Genomic DNA, 21,815 nt, shown 5'->3' with positions numbered 1-21,815 from the left:
GTGACATGGTTTAATGTGAGGTGTCCCTGCCCATGGCAGATAGATGATCTTAAAGTCCTTTCCAACCCAAACTATTCTATGATCAAGTCTTGAGATAGTAGTCCAATCAGTATTCTTATGTGAGAAGATGGTGTAAAGCTCAGTATGCCTGGATTGGTATGGTCACAGTGTAATTTGGCTGACATACAGAACATACTAAACCAGCCTTTTTAGCTCGCATTTTGGGGCACAGTACAGCATGGATTTTATGAAACACTAGTTGCTGTTTGTCAGAATACTGCATACTTCATCCATAGCTTATTCTTTATATAATAAAACACCGGAAGGGTCTGCAGACTTTTGTGTCGACTATTTGCCACAAGATGACAATGCTGAAATGAAGTGGATTGAAAGTGTTAAGTATGAACTCTTGAATGACTGCATCATAAATCACATTTAAATGGGGAATAATAGAATTAAATTCATAAGGTAGTTGCATAATCTTGTAAGTTCCTCTGGTTTGTTCAGATAGGTTGTCACATGACTGGTTACTGGCAGACAGATGAAAGCGTAGAATCATAGAATGGTTTCGGTTGGCAAGGACCTTAAGATCATCTAGCTCCAACCCCTGTGTCATGGGCAGGGATGCGTCGCACTAGACCATGTCACGCAAGGCTCTATCTAACCTGGCCTTGAACACTGCCAGGGACGGAGCATTTGCCACTTCTTTGGGCAACCTGTTCAAGTGCCTCACCACTCTCACAGTAAACAACTTCTTCCTTATATCTAACCTGACCTTCCCCTGTTTTACTTTAAACCCATTACACCATGTCCTGTCGTTACAATTCCTGAGAGTCCCTCTCCAGCATCCTTGTAGGCCCCCTTCAGATACTGGAAGGCTGCTATGAGGTCTCGATGCATTTATCACCTTTTATTTCCCAAATGTGTCCATAATGCAACTTTTCAAATCTTATCCTTCATCTCCATTTCTATTAAAAAGAAGTCAAAATGGATATCTATCCCTCATTTTCAAGGCTTTTATAGCTTACGGCTTAAGTCTAAGAATAGAGGCCTGAGTAACTGAGCTAATATGAACAACTATACTGAGGAAAAGTGCAGCTATGGCTTTTTTTGCAAACCTTCACCAAAGCTATATCTACAAAGTGACCCAGTTAAAAGTCTGTGTAAATAGCTGTATGTAATAACAAAGACAGTGGATGTTTTGGTATGTGGCAACAGAAAACTGATTATCAAAGCTTTAAGAATCATAATGCTGCATTAATGTTATGTCTTCATTATTACAGCTAATCTGTTTGTTTACTTCTAAAAATGAAGTGTTGTTTCTTAAAAACAGATCATTTTGTGACTGTTCGGGTTCTTCGCCTGTATGACTTATGCAGTAATTCATTGAAATGTTGTAATGAATCATTGACTTTCTGGTCAGAGCTCTTGGATGTAAAGGTTTTTTGTTTTGTCTTGTGTAGCTTTTAACTAAGAACTTGACTCTGTTCTGAACCAACAACTGCTTTCCATTTGTTTTGCCTCTAATACTATTACTTCCCTATGCATTTTCAAACTGTGATGACAAGTTTTCCATTATGTTTATTTATTTCTCTTAGAGCGTGAATATAGAGAAGCTGCAGGGGACATCCATCAACATATCTACTGAAGATGGGCTGCTGAAAACTAAGTATCTCTATGCAGAATCATCATGTCTGTCTTCAGTAGCTGGTGATATTCTGCTGGGAAGTATTCATGGTAAGAAGAAAATACTGAGCAAATTTGTCTGCTTTGAAGGTGTTCATAATGTTCACCGTAACAAATGGGCTAATGCTATAGGCTATTACTAGATCAACTGTGCGCAGTGTATGAACAAAACGGTTCGGTCTGTTAGAGACCAAATTGAAGATAATTAACTTTATCTATAGTATGCTGCATTTATTTTTTTAAACAATTTTGTAAAAATACTATGAAATAGCAAAAAGTGTATTTTGTAGGAGAGGAACATCATGCATACTAAGGATGTAAAACTATTTTAAAGTTCAGCAATAAAAATTATACTTAGTAAAGAGGCTTCTCTTCCCTTCTCTCCATCCTTTATTTTCTTCATAGAAGAAATAGCTGTTACTGCATCTGCTAAGAACTAACTGGTAGAACTTGGTTGTATTTAGTTTTTAGCAGAAATAGTCTGTCTCTGCTTGCACACTATACTAATAAAGTGGTGACAGTTTCTGTTCTGTGATGGGGAGTGGGAGGAAAGTCTCTAATCTATCCACCCTTTTATGTCCTTCACCTAGAACTAAAACTAACTTGATAATCTTCTATTTAAACAGCACTCAAAGTTAGAACCTGGTGTGGTTTTCTAATTTAACAAAGTTCCCACTGAATTCTGCCTGTGCTGTAGCGTGGGTTTGATGATTTAACATTAAGTAAAACAAACCGGGGGATGAACAAAGAGTGAAAATTACTCAGGTCAGTCAGAGTTCCAGATTTCCAACTGTATGCCTTAGAAACAATTTGCTCCAATTCTGTAGCAGTTTTGTGGTGTCATCTTGCTTGAGAAATGACTCTTCCTTAAAGGAGCAAGCAAGTCCTTTGTCTGTTTATAGTAAATTGAAGAATTGTTTCTAAACCTGTTAGGTAAAGTTCACTTCAGCATGCATAGGTAGAAATAACTTTTTTCATGTTATTGTATTTTTTTAACATGTAGTCTGTATTGTTACGTGTACTTCTGTCTCAGCTGTTTTGATTTGGTTTTTATAACTTCGAACCCATATAATGATGTTGCGGGCTGATCAGTGTGTGGGCATGTTCATGCCTCTGTGCACAGCTTATTTTGACAAAAATGATGTAACTGCTGTAGTCGGTGACTTCCTTAGTAATGCCTCATTGTCATCTGGCTGAAGAACAATATGAAGACAAATAGAATTGTGTCCAAATTACACAGACGTTTCTTATGTCACTTCAGGATTATTTTTATGAGCTCTCTATGAAATGGGTCTGGAACACCTAATGTTATTTTAGCTGTTTCTTTTCAAAACAATTGCAAACTAACATTAGCTTGGCTCTTCTATTTTTCCAGAAAAAAAATTCCTGCAAAACATCATGCTCCTCCGTCATGTTTTAATAGTAAGAGCAAATACCTTTAAAGTATTTAAAATTATTATATTACATATATATCTGCACACAAATGCATAAATACTGCTGGAAAAGATAAACTCCTTTCGTAATTTTATGTTAGAAAACAAGTGGCCACTTCTGGTTTTTGCTCATGAGGTAGTGTCGTTTGGTTTGTAAATACCTGGAAAGATAGTTTCTTGGGCTGTTAAGTCCACTGTTTCCTTATTGCTGACAGGATGCTGGTACTATAGTTGGCAGTAGTATGCTTCTCAATACCCTTCTCTGACCTCACCTCAGTACCTCAGTGTCTTTTTTGACTGGGAAGACCCAAATTGGACACAATGCTCCAAATGCAATCTCATAAGAGAATTTTACGTGCTGGATATGCTTATCATACAGATAGTGGTTCATGCAGAAGCTGGTGTACATCACAATGCCCAGGTCCTTACCTGCAAAGCTTCTTTGCAAACAGCAAGTACTCAGCTTTCACTGCCTTACAGGGTTGTTTTGTCTCACGTGCGGGACTTTGTTTGCTTTTGATCTGTTCTTCTGTCATAGTGTAGTAACTATTTCAATATAAGAGAATCACACTGGAAAACATAGTTACTGAAGTTACTTTATATATTTACACACTAATTAATATATAGGAAAAGGTAACCATATAGCTGCCTTATAGTGACCTGCATAAGACGAAACAGAAAATGTGCAATGTTTTGAAGGTAGTATGGTATAATGCTTCAGCTTGGCATTCCATAATCCCTTCTGAATCCCTTCTGAAAAGAATCCAATATACCAAAGCATGTTCCATGAATTTCAGCTATGTTTCTGGATTTCAGTGATTGTGGGATTGTAGAAATTAATTTCATTCCTTTTTAGGCATGACTGTACTTCTGCCTGAAATTTAAAATGCAAAGTCAAAGTGATAAAAAGCTGTGTGGTGGTTTGTTTGTTTCTTCTGTGCATCAGAACCATGCCACCTTGAGAGCCTTCAAAACAAATTGAAAGAATGGAAATAATACAATGTAAAATGATGCCTTTATTTATATCCCAAAAGCCATGTTTTGCCCCAGTCCTATACTGATCCTGTCTTCCAGTAGTTTGAAGTAGTTTGAAGTTTTATAGTCTTTATGGAGAAGCTTATACATGATAGAAAAGATAACTGTTTCTTCGGAAGCAATCCAAGAACCAAGCTTCTGTCATCAATATTCTGTTAAAACTATTATATTTTGGACTTTATAGTATTGCACTACAGTGCTGAAGTCAGTTGAATATAAGAATCAAACTAGTAATTACCTCTGGTCAGCTCTTGCTCTTTGTCCTTGATATGACAAAAAAAAATGCTTGGCTAGCTTAAAAATTGTAAGTTAAGCATTGGCCTTTATGGGACCACTGCATGACCAAAAGAACACTTCTGCGCACTGTCATAACACATCAGGACATTCTTACCTGCTTTAAACCCAACATTTTTTAGCTAAATATTGGAAGTGAGCCTATCACACTAATATGTTTACAATTTGCGGCATTAGTTGTATCTGCCATATAAATTTATGGTTAATAGGAGTTTGATTTCAACATGTTTTAATATTTTTCAAGGACCTGCTTATTAAAACAGAAAGCAAAAAAACCCCAGAAAAACAGAGAGCAAACCAGAAATCCCCAAGTCCCAGGGGCTATATGCAGGCAGAGTGTATTCAAGCTTCAGCTCCATGGAAGCTGCTAGCTGACAAAACCAGAGTCTTTTTTGTATCTTGTACAAAAATAAGTACTAGTCATGATAATATGGGGAAAGGGGTGGGGTAATTATAGTGTGTCTCTTAATAGCAGCAAATGGTAAAGCCAAACATCTTTCAGGTTTATTGAAATACGGTTTTGTTTCAACTGATTTTTCAGAACCCTTAAGTATTTTGTACAGTGTGTGCTTGAAATGATGAATTGAAGACTATTGATAATAGGCTGCTTTTCTAGCTTTCAGGCCACAGACCACTAAGAAAAGCACTTCAGGTCACAGGCAGTGGAATGCATCTTACCCTAATGGTTGTTTGCCACTCTGTAATTACAGAAGATAGGAGCAAAGCTTGATCCACATGCCGTTTTTAAAGTCCAGTTCTGAAAGATCTGAAAATTGCTGTGAATAATGTGTATTACTAACTTGGACTCAGTTACTATTATCAACCTTTTATTTTGCAATCTGTTCTCCTGGGAGGATGAGAGTGTGGCAGGAATGACATGTTGTGGTTTAGTTTTTAAAATTAAAGCATTTGTTGAGGCAATTTTTTTTTCTGCATTTTTTTTCTTGTGCTGTAGACCACTGATTTCTTTGCCTATTTTTAAAGTCCATTTTGTCTACGACTCAGTGATAGCCATTTGCATAGACAGGTATAACATTAGAAAATCATTTATATTCATAGAAAATGGAAGACATCTGTCCATGGTCACTAGCTGTATCCTTTTACTGGGAAAAAGTAATGGTTGTAATGGGTGACATGGTTTCGTGTGAGGTGTCTCTGCCCATGGCAGGGGAGTTGCAGCTAGATGATCTTAAGGTCCTTTCCAACCCTGACTGTTCTATGATTCAATCATATATGTGTAGCATACACTTGGCACTATGGAAGTTACTACAAACTTTGTTAGTAGGTATAGATGGATTTTCTGTTATGAGGTACATCTGTCAGCCTTCCAGATTCTCTTGGTTCCACAGGTAAAGGGGAAGACTATTCATCTTGAGATTTTTGAGGCTAAAATACCAGTGCCTGTTCAGGGTAATGCAAGTTCATTGGGAGACCATTTTGCATTATGCATGACTCACTTTTGTTCTCCAGTTTCTCCAGTGCACTCAGATCTCACTAAAGTCAGTGAAAAGCATTGACAAGAGATCATCATGCACATGAGAATAAGTTTGGAGAGAGTAGGTAAAGTTCAGTAAGTCCAGGAATCAGCCTTTGCAGAAAAAGAAAGGAAAACAACCAGCCAACCCATCCTCAGAGCAGGGCAGGGGGAGTATACATGTGCCTATATCCATAGACACACATATTTGTCTGTGTATATGTCTGTGTCTTATGTATCTGTCTCTATATATATAAAAAGGGAAAATAGGGACTGTTTATGTTACTAATCCTGTTGAGCTGCTTAAATCATAGTGCTGTTGCAGGCATCGGAGAAACACACAAAAATTTGGCCCAAAATGAAAAAAGAAAATACCATGCTTTAGCCTCACGATGCATTTCTGCTTTTCTCTCTCTCACATCCAGTCTCTCACATCTTAAAGTCTGTGTCTTTAAGCTTTATTCAGTGTTTTTCTCATCTGGAATCAATTCGTTGTTACGCACATGTGTTGAGATTTTTGTTTGTAAAGCCATAATATTCAAGCAACATATCTGGTTTGTGCTATTTTGCTTCTATATGCAAATGAGAGATACTGCTACAACTGCAATGCCCTTGAATAGGTCCACATTACTTTAGCCTTTGTTACAGTTTTAGAAAGAAGTTAAATATGCTTTTAATGTTCTTTCCTTCTCTTCTTAATAGGTAACAACAGCCTTCAGACCAAAACTGGGAGTATCACAGTAGGTAGGTCCTACCTTCTCTTAGAAATACCTCTTTTTCTCCTTCTTTCCTTCTCCTTTCTAAAAGCCAGATGTTCACAGGGAAAGTAAAGAGGTAATTCCTCACAGATGTCTGCCCTATTTTCAGTAGCACTGATAGCTGTGTAGCTGAAGGAGATTCTTTCCAAACTTCACTGTCAGCCTTTTGCAGTTGGGCAACTCAGACTGTCTCATGTTTGATACCACGGTACTTACTGGGCTTTGCGCAAGTCACACTGAACTAGGTGCCATCTTCTATATTAAGATGTGATAAAAAGACACAAGAAAACAGTAACTAAAAGGACAAGAAATGCAATCATTTTGCCTTTAGCCTAGTTCTCTTACGTTTGTTGATATCGATAACTAGCTGTGTTTAATTTTTATATTGCAAAGCACTGATCATTGATGTGTTATGTATTTGAGGAGGGGAAGCTTGTGATTAGTAATAGTCTCCACACTATTCTGCTGATCTTTGTTTTCCCTTTAGAAATAAAAATGGCTCATAAATTTTCTTTCAGGAACTTGAATAGGATATACAACAGGATAACTAGGAGTTATCAATTATGGTACATATTATATCACTTGCATTTTTGTAGTACCTCAACACAAAAGTAAAACCCTCAAATTATGGTTATTTCTATGACAGAAAATTGAAGTAACAATCATAGACAAGACTCAGTGACTCCTGAATATACGTAGAAGGATTTCCTGTTCTGTAAATAAATTGATTATGGGCCCAAATCTCAAAGACTTCTGCTAATGGTAGTAACTATAGTCACTCATTAAGCATTGTTCAGGGACAATCTGTACTGTTACAGCTCTTCTTATGTTTCTGAGCAATCTATATTAACTTTCCTGGAAAATGAATGCAATACACATTCTTCTGAGTTAGTCATTAAACCACAGAATTAAATTAAGCTTGCTAGTCTGTTTTTCTTTCTTTTAAATAAACTCAGAGTATGAAGAGTGTTTAAATAAAGGTTTCTTACCACAGGAGATAGCTTTTCCCATCAACTAGATGATAATAATTTTCTTTAATTAACCAGGTTCCACTTAAACGTTAAAACACATCTTAGATTTGAATAAATTTCAGTTTCAGTACTGAAAGCACTAGTTAGACTTAATCTTTTCCTGAAGAGCATTAAACATACCTTAGATTTTTATGGCTTTTTCCAAAGGTAAAAGACTTCTAACATTCACTAGTTCAACTCTAAACTTCAAAAAGAAAATTTAAAATTTGAAGTGGAAGGTTTTTTGTGTATGACAAGCACATGCTACAAGGTAGCTTGTTGGATTGTCAGGAGACCTGACAGGGACATTTTGGATAGAAATAGGAATTGTTTTCATGAGAATCTTCCAACTTCCTTGGCTGGGTTTTCATAGGGATGTAGTTATTTACTTCACTGGAGATAGAATTTTATCAGTTTACAGAAAACATCAGTTTGAGGATGTATCATCTCTAAATTTTGGGGATGTATCCTTTGCTTTTGAAAGATTTATTTACAAGTCAAACTTGAGAGTGATGGATATTTTTTTTCTTCAAAATGTTTTGGGGAAAATACAAGCTGCTGGCATAACAGTTTCTTATTCTTGTATAATTCTGCATTTAAAAAAGAAAACAGTGTTCTCTAATCTTCTGCTTTTGTTATTATTCATAGAATATTTTTATTTCTTTTATTTTGGTGTTATTAGTCACTGACATTGTTTTCCAACCCTGTATTAGAAGCTTCCTACTTGTATCAGATGTTCTATGGACTTTGAATGACTTCACAGTTTGAAACAACCAGAGCTATTTTTACTTCTAGTTTAAGTTGTGATTGCTCCATCCCTGGCAGCATTGAAGGTGCCAGGTTGGACAGAGTCTTGGGTGAAACAGTTTGGTGTGTGGTATCCCAGCCCATGGCTAGGGGGATTGGAACTAGATGATCTCCTGGTACTTTCTAACCAAATCATTCTATGATTCTAAGTTGCTGTTTAAACTAGTCATTATAAATCTGAATTATCTTACAAAGAGTAACTGAGTACTTCATATTTAGAACTATCTTAATCTTTTAACTTTTTATTCAGTAAATTCATAGGAAAACTCAGAGACCTCAGGAAGTTGCAGAAACGTAGAATGCTTGAGGTTGGAACGGACTTCCAGAGGTCATCTTGTTCAGCTCCCTTAAGCAGTCTCTGATCCCCAGCCTCTTGCTCAAAGCCATGTGAGCTGTGAGGTTGCTCAGGGCTTTATCCCATGGTTTGGAAAACCTCCAAGAATGGAGACTGTACAGCCACTCTGACAAACTGCTTGGCTGTCCTCAGGGTTGAAAAGATTATTCCTTCTACCCGCTCTCTTTTTTTTGATACATTTTTGGTCTGTCATGCTCTCATCATGCGCCACTCTGAGGAGTCTGGCTTTGTCTTCTTGATCACTTCCTTGCAGATACCAGGGGGCTGCTGTCAGGTCCTGAAGCAGTCTGTTCTCCAGGCTGGGCAAGCCCTTCCCCATCAGGAGAGGCTGAGAAGTGGGGTGTTCCATAGCCTGCCTATGTTGGTGCTTCTCTGCTGGATTCACTCCAGTTTATTGATGTCTACCCTCTTTTGGGAGCCCCAACACTGGATGCTGTGTTCTAGGTGTAGTGTAATAAGTGCCGAGTACAGCAGCCTAATCCCTCCCCTTAATAACTGGCCATGCTTCAGTTAATACTGCCAAGGATACTGTTTGACTTCCTTTGTGCCAGGGCACACTGCTGGCTCATGTTCAGTCCTGATAGAGTTTGCTTATTTCTCAATGTTATTCGTATGGTCTAATGTATTCTCTACTTTGCTGCCAAGACAAATTTTTCCCCTACCAGCTCCAAACCCCATGGCTTTTCCTTACTGGATTATTTACATTTATTTTATTTATTTATTTTATTCTAGAAATGAAGCTTCTGTAGTCAGAAATTATGGAGCTTATGGTGGTTGTTTTGGAGGGGAAGAAACAATCGTAACCAGTTTATGGGCAGCAGGGACATATTCTGGCAAGGAAAAAGTAGAGACATACAGCTAATTGATTTGCAGAGATGGTTAACACAGAATGTGGGTATCTGTGGACAGATGTGGACAGCATGGATAGATACTCGAGGAAGATCCCTTATGATGTGTGGTAGGTCAGAGGCTTATCAAGGGGAAGATGTACTTGGCATGTTGTATTATGATGCGGGATTGAGGCATATAATGATTTTTTTCAGAACAAAGTTACCCGGAAAAGACTATGGCCTTTAAAACCAACAGGTACAACTTTAAAATCAAGGTAGAAATTGGATCATTTAAGCAGTAAAAGGATCATGTAGACAATTTAGTTAGCAAAGGAATTGTTTTCATGAGAAATTCCTTTGCTTGCTTTCTGTCTTTAACTGCATCATAGTATTTTGTGTTTTCCTGTTGAAAACCAGTTTTGTCACCGATTTTAACATGAGGAAGGTCAGTTGTTATGTGCTGTTAGGAAAATTAAATATGTTTTTGCTTAGATGTAAGGAAAGATCACTTTTTAATCCTTTCTTTAGTGCTTCATAAAATGAAGGAAGAAGAGATACGAAATGTTGCAAAGAATGTTTAGTTTTGTCACCCTTGTGGACTTTCTAGTGATCTTTAATTGCATAGTCTTTCTCAAGTGATGTGACTTAGGTCTTATTTTTCAAGCTGTATTTATTTTCCATAAAGCTTAACAAAAGCTTGTCAAGGACATCTTGCTTCAGTGCTTTTTTCTCTTCCTGTACTAGTAAATTCTTGAATAGCTGAAGTTGCTCAAGTGTGACCATCTGTTCCATTCCCAGTAGAACGGTTCATTTCCCCTTGAGCCATCAGTCCTTAGCAAAGCCTGAATTCAAACGGTATGCTTTTTTCCTTGTTTTTGCCTTCAGTTCTTCATATTGTTCTCAGATAACACTGGGTATATTATTAAAAATAAATTGCCCTAGGTTTGTTCTGTCATAATTGTAAAATATGTATTGTCTCCTTTATATTTATGTATTTTATCCTACCAGACTGCGTTACTTAATATAGGGTAGTTTTTTGTGTTGAAGTATTTATTTAAATTTGGCCCTTTTTCTTATATAACCTCATCTTTGCTGTTTTTAATCCATTTCTCTTTTTTCCCCCTTCTCATTTGTTTAGAGTTAGACACAAAGTTTAAGCATCATTATTAATAGATTTGCAGAAGTGATGAGCAACTTGTCTTTTGACGTGCTTAACATTTGCATTTAAAATCATCCATAAAATTCTCTCCATAACTCATATCCAGTTGTTTCTGTAAAATACACTTTGTTATCTCCATAGATCAAAGCTAGGCAGGTACTGTAATGTCAGCTTTAGTGTTTGGTTAATGCTGCCAAGGTTCTTACAGTTCTCGAAACTTTGCTGTCGTTTCTTCTGTCTTATGAAGCTTTCTATTTAGTGGTACAATCTGGGAGTTGAAATCTGGCAAGTCATCCTCCCAAAACAGTGTTCCCCAATAGAAAGGCATTCTGCTTTTCCTCAGAGATGTTTTTCTTTGCTTTTTGTGTTGTTTTTTTTTTTGTTTGTTTATTTTGGGGGTGGTGGTGGTTTTGTTCTTGGTTTGGTTTTTGGTGTTTGTTTTTTGTTTGTTTGTTTGTTTTGTTTTTTCACTTTATAGGTAAATCTGTGCCTTGGTGAGCCTATACCTACTCCCTCTTCCTGCATCCTTTATTTGTTTGTGCCTTCTGCAAACAAAATCCAGTCTCTTCCTAAATAATAACAGATACTTATATAAATATTTACATATATATTTATATATATATGTAAAAACTGAAAATCTAGAGAATAACGCTTTTTTCAGTCTTGCAGTGGGGCTGCTAGATTTGCAAAAGGCATCTTTCCACTGTGAAGAATCTCACAAGGGCTGCTTTTTCATGTGAAGAGTGGGATTTGCTGAATAAACATTGGTCCCTGCAGAGCACCATCAGCTGGTGGCAGTATACTGACTGTTAGCAGTTGTTCTGCCTTCAGAGGGTCTCTGTCCTATCACTGGGGACTCTTCTTCCTAGTGCAGATGAAAGAACTCATTGCATGTTTTGTCTAAAGCAGAAGAGTCAGAGGCTGAATATTTCCCATTGCCAAAAAAAAATAATCTCTGTCAAGAATATGTGGAGGCTCTGAGATTGGCTTTTAAATTTGATTGGGAATATCTGCAGAAGTAGCTTTTATAAGAACATGTCAAGCTATCACTACTAAAAAATACTCAAAAATGTTGATTCATATCAAATGTTGCTGTTTTAATGACTCTACTTTTCAAATTTACCATGAACAACCTTTTTAAAAGTGATCAATAAAATCTTTCATTGTCACACAAGAAAAACTTTTTTTTCCAGTTCATTAATTTTCAATTAATGAAGAGTTAATGTTTGGGGGTTTTTTTCTTCAGACTTGTAGCACAGCTGCTTCAACATAAAATCTGTTGAGATGGCAGAAACTCTCAGTTCTAGTTGTCACTGTGTTCTTTTTAGGCAAAGACAGTCTCAGCTTCTCAGCTGACTAAATATGGATTGGCTCCTTCTTAATTACTTTTTCATTCCTTTCTAAAGAAATCAGTTTTAGCTGTTGGATAATAATAATCCTTTTCCATGTTTTTACTATTGTATATGATACACTGATCTTCAACATCTGTGCTTGAGATCTGGAATCAGGAAAGCACCAGATGAGTTTGTTTAGAGTTGAAACTGGGTAGCAAGGGTAAGGTGTTAACGCGAGCTATCCTTGTTATGATTCATCAAGTTAATTCTTTCATGAATGTTTTTACTTTCTAAAATTGGAAATGTCATTCAGGTTTGCTTTTGTTATTTTAGTTCTGAAAGCCTGACTGTGTTTCTTTTTCTGTGCACATCCAGAAGCTAAGAAAAACAGTTTCTATCAGTATTTCAAGATTTCTTGGTGATATTTTCATTTCTAACATTGTCTCTAAAAAGATATTTCACTGACTGCCTTTTGCTCAGGTACATAGTCAATTTTTTTATGCCTCTCTAGCATTGCTTCATGGTTTCTTTGTAATTTTTATCAGCTATAGATCTGTTCAGTAGTTCAAAAGTCGACTCTTTGAAACTTCACCGTAATTGTCTAGGAATTTGTGTATTTAAAACTGGAATGCATTGCAAGTAATTAAAGACTACTTCTCAAGTATACAGTTCAGGCTTCTTAAAGGCTTTTTAGTTGTAAAAAATGTTTCTTCAAGGAGTTTTGTTATAAATTTCAGCTAATAAGGTATAGAAGAAAATATACACATCTCTGATCCAGGGCAAAGAACAAATGCCGGTTTCCTATGTATATTAAAGGTTATCTCAGACATTCATATAAAATTCATATGTGTAGTGAACGAGACTTTACAAAGCCTGACACACAGTTCTTCTTTGTAAGGAGATATTATAGTGCACAACTGCTTGTTGTTTGCATGGGTAAAATTCTCCCTGTGTAGAGAATGAGCAGATGAGCTCTTTTGGCATCTAAAATAGATCTGAGTGTTTAAGGTCTATGCTTGATCTTTGCACAAAGACAAATTTATCCTTTTAGAAAGAGTGAAGTGTTACTGTGGCCTTGTAGATGCTACAAGTCCAGTAGCAGCTGCAGGGCTATGGCCCTGGGATGTGTCTGTGCTACAATTCTGGACTGTGGAGATCAGTTGTGCTCAGAAACCTGTTTTTCTAAGAGAAACCCAACATTCAGTAAATATAAGTTACTTCTCAAACACAGAAGAACTGTCAAAATCCAAATACAAAGAAAGGTTCTGGTAAATGTTTATTTTAAAGGATGAACAATAGACAAGATTCTAATTTATTTTATTTTCCTTAGATTCATCAGATGGAAGTCTAAAAGCTTCTACACATCATGGGACTATAGATGTTTATGTCAGTCAATTAAGAAAAGTGGATCTGAAATCCCAGAAAGGTTAGGAAACTAAAACAAAGATTGTTGTTCTTGTTGCAGCTTATGATGTAAAATAAAAAGGGGTAAGGGTTGGGGGTTTTTTTTGTTTGTTTCTGTCTGTCTGAAAAGCAGCATGACTTGTGATTGTTGGTTATCTCTATTCTGTTTTACCTCATTATTAGAAGGTGTATATACTGATAATACAGTAAACTCTAAGGGGCAATGATATTCAATATGGATTACAGAATATTTGTGTTTTTCAATGCTTTTTTTCCTGGCAGCGTACCCAGCAGAATCCTGCACATTTGACTTGTTGCAGTCTTCCTTTGCCTTGAACACGGTTTATTCCATGATGCTGATACGTATGTGTGCAGAGTGACAACTGACACACATTTACATTTCTTTTTCCCACCTTTACTGGTTGGAATGCCCTGTTCTTGAAATTGGAAGGCAGAAAAACAAGGATGAAAGGCCCTACCCTACCAGTCTTCCCTTTTTCTCCTGATTACTCACTAGAATTTCACTTCTTAGGTAAAAGCTCATGCCTAAAGTCAGATTCATAGTCTTACTATTCATGAGATATGATACTGTAAATGACCAAGCCCTGAATACATCTTGTTAGTCCTAGGTTTGAAAGAAAAAGCCCACACACTACAGTGTTTTTATACTTTAACATCAAGTCAGGCACTGCAGGTGTTTTAATTGAACATGGTATTTGGTACCCTTCTCTTGTCTGTGAGACAATGTCCGTGCTGAGTTAAAATGTAACAGTTACTCAGAATAATGAAGGAAATGCATTGAAATAACTTGTGTGCCATTCTTCTGCACCAGCTGTTCTGGTTTCTTTAGTGCAAAGTAATTTATTTTTATTTTATTTCTTAGTTACCTTTTGAATCACTTATTACTAAGATAATATTTCTTTGAGTTAGCAGGAAAGACAACCATATTTCGTAAAAGCTAATTAATGTTATTTTCAAAACATTGCCTGACATCCCTTCTGGCAGCACAGTTTAGTAAAGACAGAGTTGATGAAGTTCTGTTTTCATTTACCCCGTAAATTCAGTGTAGCTGCTGACAGCTGCAGTGTAGAAAATGTCCCATTTGTGATAAATTAACTGCATGTGTGTTGGATTTTATGAGTCACATCACTGAGAAACTCTCCAAGGAGGACCCAAAGATAAAGACCTTTCTTATCCTAAGGCTTTTGTGGCTCCAGCAACATTTAGGCCCAACTATACTGACAGTAGTTCATCAGGACTGTCACAGGCAAGTGATTCTGCTGAATTTAAATTGCACAGCTAGGGTTGCTTTCTGACCACTAGTTGTTACGTCAGGTTTTTTAGACCTAGAGCAGGTTACACAGAAACATGTCCAGGCAGGTTTTGAATGTCTCCAGAGAGGGAGACTCCACAACCCGCTTGGGCAGCCTGTTCTAGGTGCACAGAAACACATATTTAGGAGAAACAGAAGTCAGAATTTCTGGTTTTAACCTCAAGGGTAGAATTATTCATGTTACCAACGCTTCAGTTTTGTCAGTAGTTTGCATTTTTGTGATATGTAGTCTAAACTGGTTAGTCATTTTTGAGACTGCATCTGTTCAAGGATGTGAACAGCTGGCCCAGGGCAGTAAAGCAAAGACAACTGCAGCATTAACAATGTGTAAGCAGCAACTCATCATTCCAGAGGAGCAATTCCTTCTTAATGTGCCATGGATTAATCATCAAATCCGATCCCCTGTCCTTGCTCAGGAGTGTAAATAGGCAACTAGAAGATGAAGCTGAAGTCATAATACTTGTGAGATGTATTAGGTTTGCTTCCCTTGATCATTCCTATAATAAGATCCTCTACCAAGAGCTGTTGCTAGCAGTATATGTCAATGTTAATTTTCATGTCTGCCAAGGAAATACTGTGACACCACTTTCTCCATGTGACATAGAATCATAGAATAGTTAGGGTTGGAAAGGACCTTAAGATCATCAAGTTCCAACCCCCCTGCCATGGGCAGGGACATCTCACACTAAACCATCTCACCCAAGGCTTCGTCCAACCTGGCCTTGAACACTGCCAGGGATGGAGCATTCACAGCTACCCTGGGCAACCCATTCCAGTGCCTCATCACCCTCACAGTAAAGAATTTCCTCCTTACATCCAGTCTAATCTTCCCCTGTTTAAGTTTTAACCCATTACCCCTTGACCTATCACTACAGTCCCTAATGAAGAGTCCCTCCCCAGCATCCCTATAGGCCCCCTTCAGATACTGGAAGGCTGCTGTGAGGTCTCCATGCAGCCTTCCCTTCTCCAGGCTGAACAGCCCCAACTTTCTCAGCCTGTCTTCATACAGGAGGTGCTCCAGGCCCCTGATCATCCTTGTGGGCCTCCTCTGGACTTGTTCCAACAGTTCCATGTCCTTTTTATGTTGAGGACACCAGAGCTGCACACAATACTCCAAGTGAGGTCTCATGAGAGCAGAATAGAGGGGCAGGATCACCTCCTTTGACCTCCTGGTCGCACTCCTTTTGATGCAGCCCAGGATATGGTTGGCTTTCTGGGCTGCAAGCACACACTGCTGGCTCGTGTTCAGTTATGACAACTGCATGTGACTGTATGATAACTGTATGACATGCAGTATCCTGGTTATGATAAATGGCGTTATCTTCGTCTATCTTTTGAGAGACAAAAAAAGAGGTTACAATGTCTGAAGGCTCTTACAAAAACCTCCAAAACTCCAAACCAAGCAATTTGATTCAAGTTAGCTGAGTAATTGCCTGGTTTGTGCTTTGATCTCAGTGTTAAACTAACTAGCTTTCATTTGAATTTATACCAGGTTCAATTACAGTCAAGGTACCTGCCTCTCTCAAAGCCTATTTACAGTTGTCTGGAAGGAAAGTGGATGTGAGCTCAGAGATTCAATTAAAAGAAACACAGAGTGCCTCCAAAGATGATCATGTAACTATAAGTGGTAAGGCTTACTAATCTTGGCTTCCAATAAATGTCTGTCTGGCCTTAGTCAAAGGCAGCTATGTTTCCTTAAGAGTTTATTGCTCTTGGCTGCTTCTTATTTCATCTGTTTCAGGTTCAAATGTTTCCTTGTGTCGTTGTACTCCACATGTTACTAGATGACTTTTTCATTTTGTTTAGTAAATGACTTGTGAATGCTAACAACTGCTTCTCTAATAAAAGCCTTGGAGCCAAATTCATTCTCAGCGTTATTCCAGTGAATTTATGGGAGGTAGTCCAGGGCTGAATTTGACCCATTGCTTTGTTGGCTTATACTGTCACATATAATAAATTGCCAGTGAATGTCTGTTAAAAAACATAATGAAAAGTTTTCTGTCTGTCTCTGTTGGGTGGGAGGGGGAAGTAAAGGGGGTATACAGCATATTTATAGATGTACAGTGTAAAAGTTAAACAGTGCAGAAATGATGGGTGGGAAATAGCTAGGAGAAGAGCATAAGAAGCCTGAGCATGGAGGAGCAGAGTAAACAGAAAGGTGCCTGTGATTACTGCAAACTTTCTTCTAATGAATTTAAACTTGGACGTGGGAATCCCAAGTCCTGCTGTTTCCTGGTTTAGAAAACAGTTGTACAATTCATTGTCAGGATATGTATTTCTCTCCCCTTCTTCGGATGTGTCTATCTAGAAGTTGAGGCTGTTGCTGTTAACAATTACTACTCAGTTTGGTCAAGAGGAAATGTTAATGCAGTGTGTCTGAAGGCTCCAGCTTTGTTTTTGAATGTGTTATGTCATTATGACCTGATGTGATAGCAGACTGGGTGAGGCTTTGATTTTCATTTTGGTTTTAAACTGAAGAAAATATGTACAAAACTTGTTTTCCTCCTCCATGTTTGGTGATAATCTTAAAGTCAGGAAATGTTAGAAGTGTATGTACACAATTTCAGTATAGAATGATAGAATAGTTAGGGGTGGAAAGGACCTTAAGATCGTCTAGTTACAACAGCCCTGCCATGGGCAGAGACACTTCACACTAAACCATGTAACTTGCTTATATAAAATAGTAGTCTTGAAATGTATAGGCATAGACATATATATCCTACCTTGAAGAGTAACTAGCATATAAATATACTGGTGGTCGTTAAATACAATAGCTTTAAAAACCATGGTTAGAAGTTTTCAGGCTAGGAATCTGTGAAGGAACCCAGACACAAGCAAGGCTTTATAGAATGAGTTGTCTTAGCAGTAAAACAGCATTTCTCCCAGTGAATAAAGACCACTGGCCAGTTAATCATCTTATTACCCTGGGAATGTTAAAGATAAGAGTGGTGTTTCAAATATCCACAGCTGAATGGCTTCTCTGGTTTCATAACCCAGCCAGTGTTTATGTAGTACAGTCATCACTGAGACAGATGCAATTTTTCAACCACTATTCTGTATGGAAATGATCTTGGCAGTTGAGGCCAAAAGTAGCTCTGATTAGTTAAACCTCAAATTAAAGATATCCAAAAGGCATGGAAATTGGTGAGGATTATGCAGAGGGAACAGTGTTAGGCCAGTGATTATCAGTTGTTAATAATCATTGCACCAAAAAATTATTAAACATCAATCTAAATTGATTGTAATGCAGGTGAATGAAAAAGAGACCCTGGAATGGATTTTCTGCAGGATACAGTTCAGCTAAACTAGTGCTGGTCTGAAGTAACATATCTTCATCTGTCTCTATACCTGGCATTTAGCTTTCAGTGTTTTCTCATGTAATGTAGCCAGTGATGTTCTTCTCCCCTTTCTTCACTGGTCAGGTAGAAGCAACAAACATAAAGAGTAGCTGGGTTTAACATGTGCTTTGCTCTTTTTCTTACTGTTTTGAAAACAGGTCCACCTCTTTCTTAGCAAAGAAAGAGGCAGCATTTGCCCATTCCTTAGGCATGGTAGGGGAGATGCTTCCTGCTTCTCCTCCTCTTTACCTTAACCTGTGGGGATAGTGTATTTCTACTGCACAAGCACTTGTTCCCTATTCTCAGTAAACTTCTTAAAGTTGGTATTTGAGAATTTCCTTGTATAAGTAGATTCTGAAATAATTAAAAATCATTTAATACTGCTTCTATATCGTGAAAACTTTATCCACTGCTGAAATTTTAGGTAGCGTCTCTAGCTGTCCTGCTGCTGCAACTGAATAAATACAAAATGGAGAGAGAAGAGGGGTTTTGCAATTAGAAAAACACTCAATCACAAGAGCATGGCAGTTTAGACTTTTATGCTTCTGAACTCAAAGGTTAGTTTAAAAATAGATGATTTTTCAGAAACTGTCCAGTTCTCATGTGGATAACACAAGAACCAGCTGCTTTCAGGAAGCTTCACTTGCCACTGGGAATATTCTGAGAGATGTTAGAGAGGAGACTGCGGTGGGAAGACAGAGTTCTGTGAATGGGGTAGATATGCACCTTGTCTGTGACCAGCTCTAAGAAAGCCTTCCCTTCTGCTTTTACAGCAGTTCCGACTTACATCATTACCTTGCTTCACATGTCCCATTTCCACACTGAGTGGGGAACTCAGTGCATTAAAGTCCCACAAGCAGCCACATCTAGGGTTTTGCAGGGTAGTCAAGGATTAGGGTGGGATTTAGTCAAAGCAAGAAGATGAAAGCCTGGAGTGAATGTTCTGGAGGCAGAGTGATGAGGGTATGAAAAGGTGTTTTGCTCTTTTAGAAAAGGAAGGAACTTTCCTGCAGAACTGGGACATTTGCTGATACATGGAAGAAGTTGGAGAGCAGTGCCAGGGAGTTTACTCCTCAGAGTAATTTGCAAGGACAAAGCATCTGTTTCTATTGACATCAGAGTGCACTCTTAGAAGTAGTATGTATGGTATAGTGAAATCTGTTATAAAACCATATTTTTCATGCTAACCACTGGTCCAGTTTGCATTGGTGAAAGTGTTTGTTCAGCTGCCTGGTTTGAGTGCTTGAGTAACTCCTTTAATTTCTGGTGACAGTCATGTCAAGGCATTCTTTTCCTTTCCCTGGTGAAGAGGGAAGCCCTTGCTGCTCAACGTCTGTTCCTTCCCCATGTCTCCAGGTCTGCCTGTATTCTTAAGTCAGCTGATTTAAGATTGTAGAGATCATTAACCATGTCTGGTACTATATATGGTAAGAGGAAAGGTAGCAGACTAAGAAGTGACAGATAATTAATCAGAAAGGGAGTTTAAGAGACTGTTGTGTTAAAGGGCTTACAAACATGTTGAAGGATGAAGTTGAAGCTCAGATAATCTTGATTTGTATGCTTTTTAGGCCATTCTTCCAATAAGTCATTTATTCTGGTTAAGTCAAATTACAAAGATAGGAATAATGACCTGTGTAGTTCCAAGAGGAGGAATAGATCAATAAAAACATCATTAAACAGGAAACAATAGTGTTACACAGCTGAAAGGAAAATAAACAGTATATGAGCATGACTGTTCTGTAAAACTCAAAATAATCCCTTGGCTTTACATGCATTAGTAATACTTTGGTGGCATGTGTCCAGTTTTGAGTACTGTACTTCAAAAAGGGATGTGGGCAACTGTGGAGACTCCAGAGGAGAACACATGATGAGAGGCCTAAAAGCGTGATTAATGAGAGAAGACTAAAAGAAATGTTGGTTTTGTCTAAAGAAGAGAAGACTAAAGGAAGATAAGATGCATTTTTTCCAGTATGTAAGAAATTGCTGCAGAGAGGAAAGAAATAATTTCTTCTCTGCCCACTGGTCATAGGAATAGAAAGTATGATTTGACATTACAGTAAGTAAAACTTGGCTAAAAAGTAAAACTTAGATAAACTTTCTGGTGCTAGGCACTTGTCTGGTGAGGCCAGTCCAAGTACTGCAGACTGTGAAGAAGAGGCTAGGTGAGCACGTTGGGTTAGATAAAGTGCATACTTGGTTAGGTTCTTTCAGACCTGTTTTCTCTTGTCTGAAGTTGATATGACCGTCTGCTCCCACTCACCTTGCAGTAACTCAAATGAAGGTTATGAGGCATGGGGGTGGGTACATGTGGGGACTGAATGAATGCAGACAGTGGGCATGCTTCGGCCCACTTCCACTGCCAGCTTGTGTGCTGACAACTAAACTCGCTGGAAAAAGTCTTGCAGTCATTTGGAGACTTTCTTTAGGTCCTTGTAGCTGGTGGTACCCATTTCCAGATCTAATTGTGTGTCTGGAACGTAACCCCTTTCTTTAAACCGTGTAAATCTTCCATCTTTGAGTGGTGCCAGGGACTCATCTGATTCCAGATCTTTCCCCGTGCCTAGCTGCAGTTCTAGTGCGGAGTGAGCTTTTAGCTCTGGCAAGTCACTTGCTCCCTCTGGTTTTCAGCACTTGAGTGAGTTTTCCTTGGTGAAAGTCTCACAGGTGCTCCTCAGAGGCTGTGGATACTTGTCTGTGTAGGTTATTGTGAATTCCTGTTCTCACTTTCAAGTTGGCCAACCAACCTCTCTGTATGTTTCTGTCCTCTTACAAAGAATGTACTCTTTGGGAATTACTGTCTTCTCCCAAGTTGAGACGTACGTGCTCCCTATGCCATCCAGTGTGACAACAGTTGCAGCAGTTAACAGCATTTTTAGCTTTTGGTACTATTACACCCCATCTATAGCACTAGAGCTTCACTGAGCCACATGTGAAGAGTGTTCTGCTCGGAGCCATGCCTTATGGTGACCATGCACACAGGTAGTAGAGTGCTCTCTTGCATGTTAACTTACACCTTCCCTCAAATGTCTGTCCTTAATACGGACAGGAATCCCCTGTTGTCTTCTCTAAAGCCTTTTTTCCTGTGAGTTTCCACATAGATGTTGCCTTTACCTTATGGGTTGATCCAGCATCCAGTTGCTCTTCTGATCACCAGGAACACCTTAGATGGCTTTTCTCTTCGTGTGCCTCTGGAGAGAGCCTGTCTAATTACCAGATCCCCTTGAGAAGATGGACATTAATAGCACTGTCCTTGCTCTGACATGTTGGGCTTCTCTTAATAACATACTTCAAGTCTTTTCACCCTGTCTGGTTCTCCAGGTAGATTGTGGTGAGGAGCACCTTTCTCCTTACAGCAGTCATGCACTCAGTCATGCACTGAAATAGTAAGAATTTAAGCCTGGCTGAGGTTAGATTTGGATTCCCTTCTGGAACACAGGGGATTTAGACAGATGCTTCCTACCTTCAGGAATAACATTTTTCACCACTCACACAATGGCTCATACTGGGAATGTGGCCTACAAAGTACTGTGGACTTATCCTTTAGGATTGCTTCAAAGCCAGTGTG

General features: G+C 38.2%; 1 protein-coding gene across 1 annotated transcript in view; it reads left to right on the top strand.

Annotated features, from left to right (window-relative positions):
• FAM185A (family with sequence similarity 185 member A) overlaps positions 1 to 21,815 on the top strand; it is a 38,906-nt gene that overhangs the window by 11,675 nt on the left and 5,416 nt on the right. The window contains exons 4-7 of the mRNA XM_061366335.1: positions 1,599 to 1,737; positions 6,625 to 6,666; positions 13,506 to 13,601; positions 16,405 to 16,539. Coding sequence (XP_061222319.1) covers positions 1,599 to 1,737; positions 6,625 to 6,666; positions 13,506 to 13,601; positions 16,405 to 16,539 — 412 coding nt within the window. The remainder of the gene's footprint in view (positions 1 to 1,598; positions 1,738 to 6,624; positions 6,667 to 13,505; positions 13,602 to 16,404; positions 16,540 to 21,815) is intronic.

Source organism: Neopsephotus bourkii, unplaced genomic scaffold (assembly GCF_033783945.1).
Source record: "Neopsephotus bourkii isolate Nb327-2 ecotype Australia unplaced genomic scaffold, CSIRO-AGI_Nbou_v1 NB_1328, whole genome shotgun sequence".
In the NCBI taxonomy this organism is placed as follows: domain Eukaryota; kingdom Metazoa; phylum Chordata; class Aves; order Psittaciformes; family Psittacidae; genus Neopsephotus; species Neopsephotus bourkii.
The sequence above is the reverse complement of the archived record's forward strand: the minus strand, read 5'-3'. Positions and strand labels throughout refer to the sequence as shown.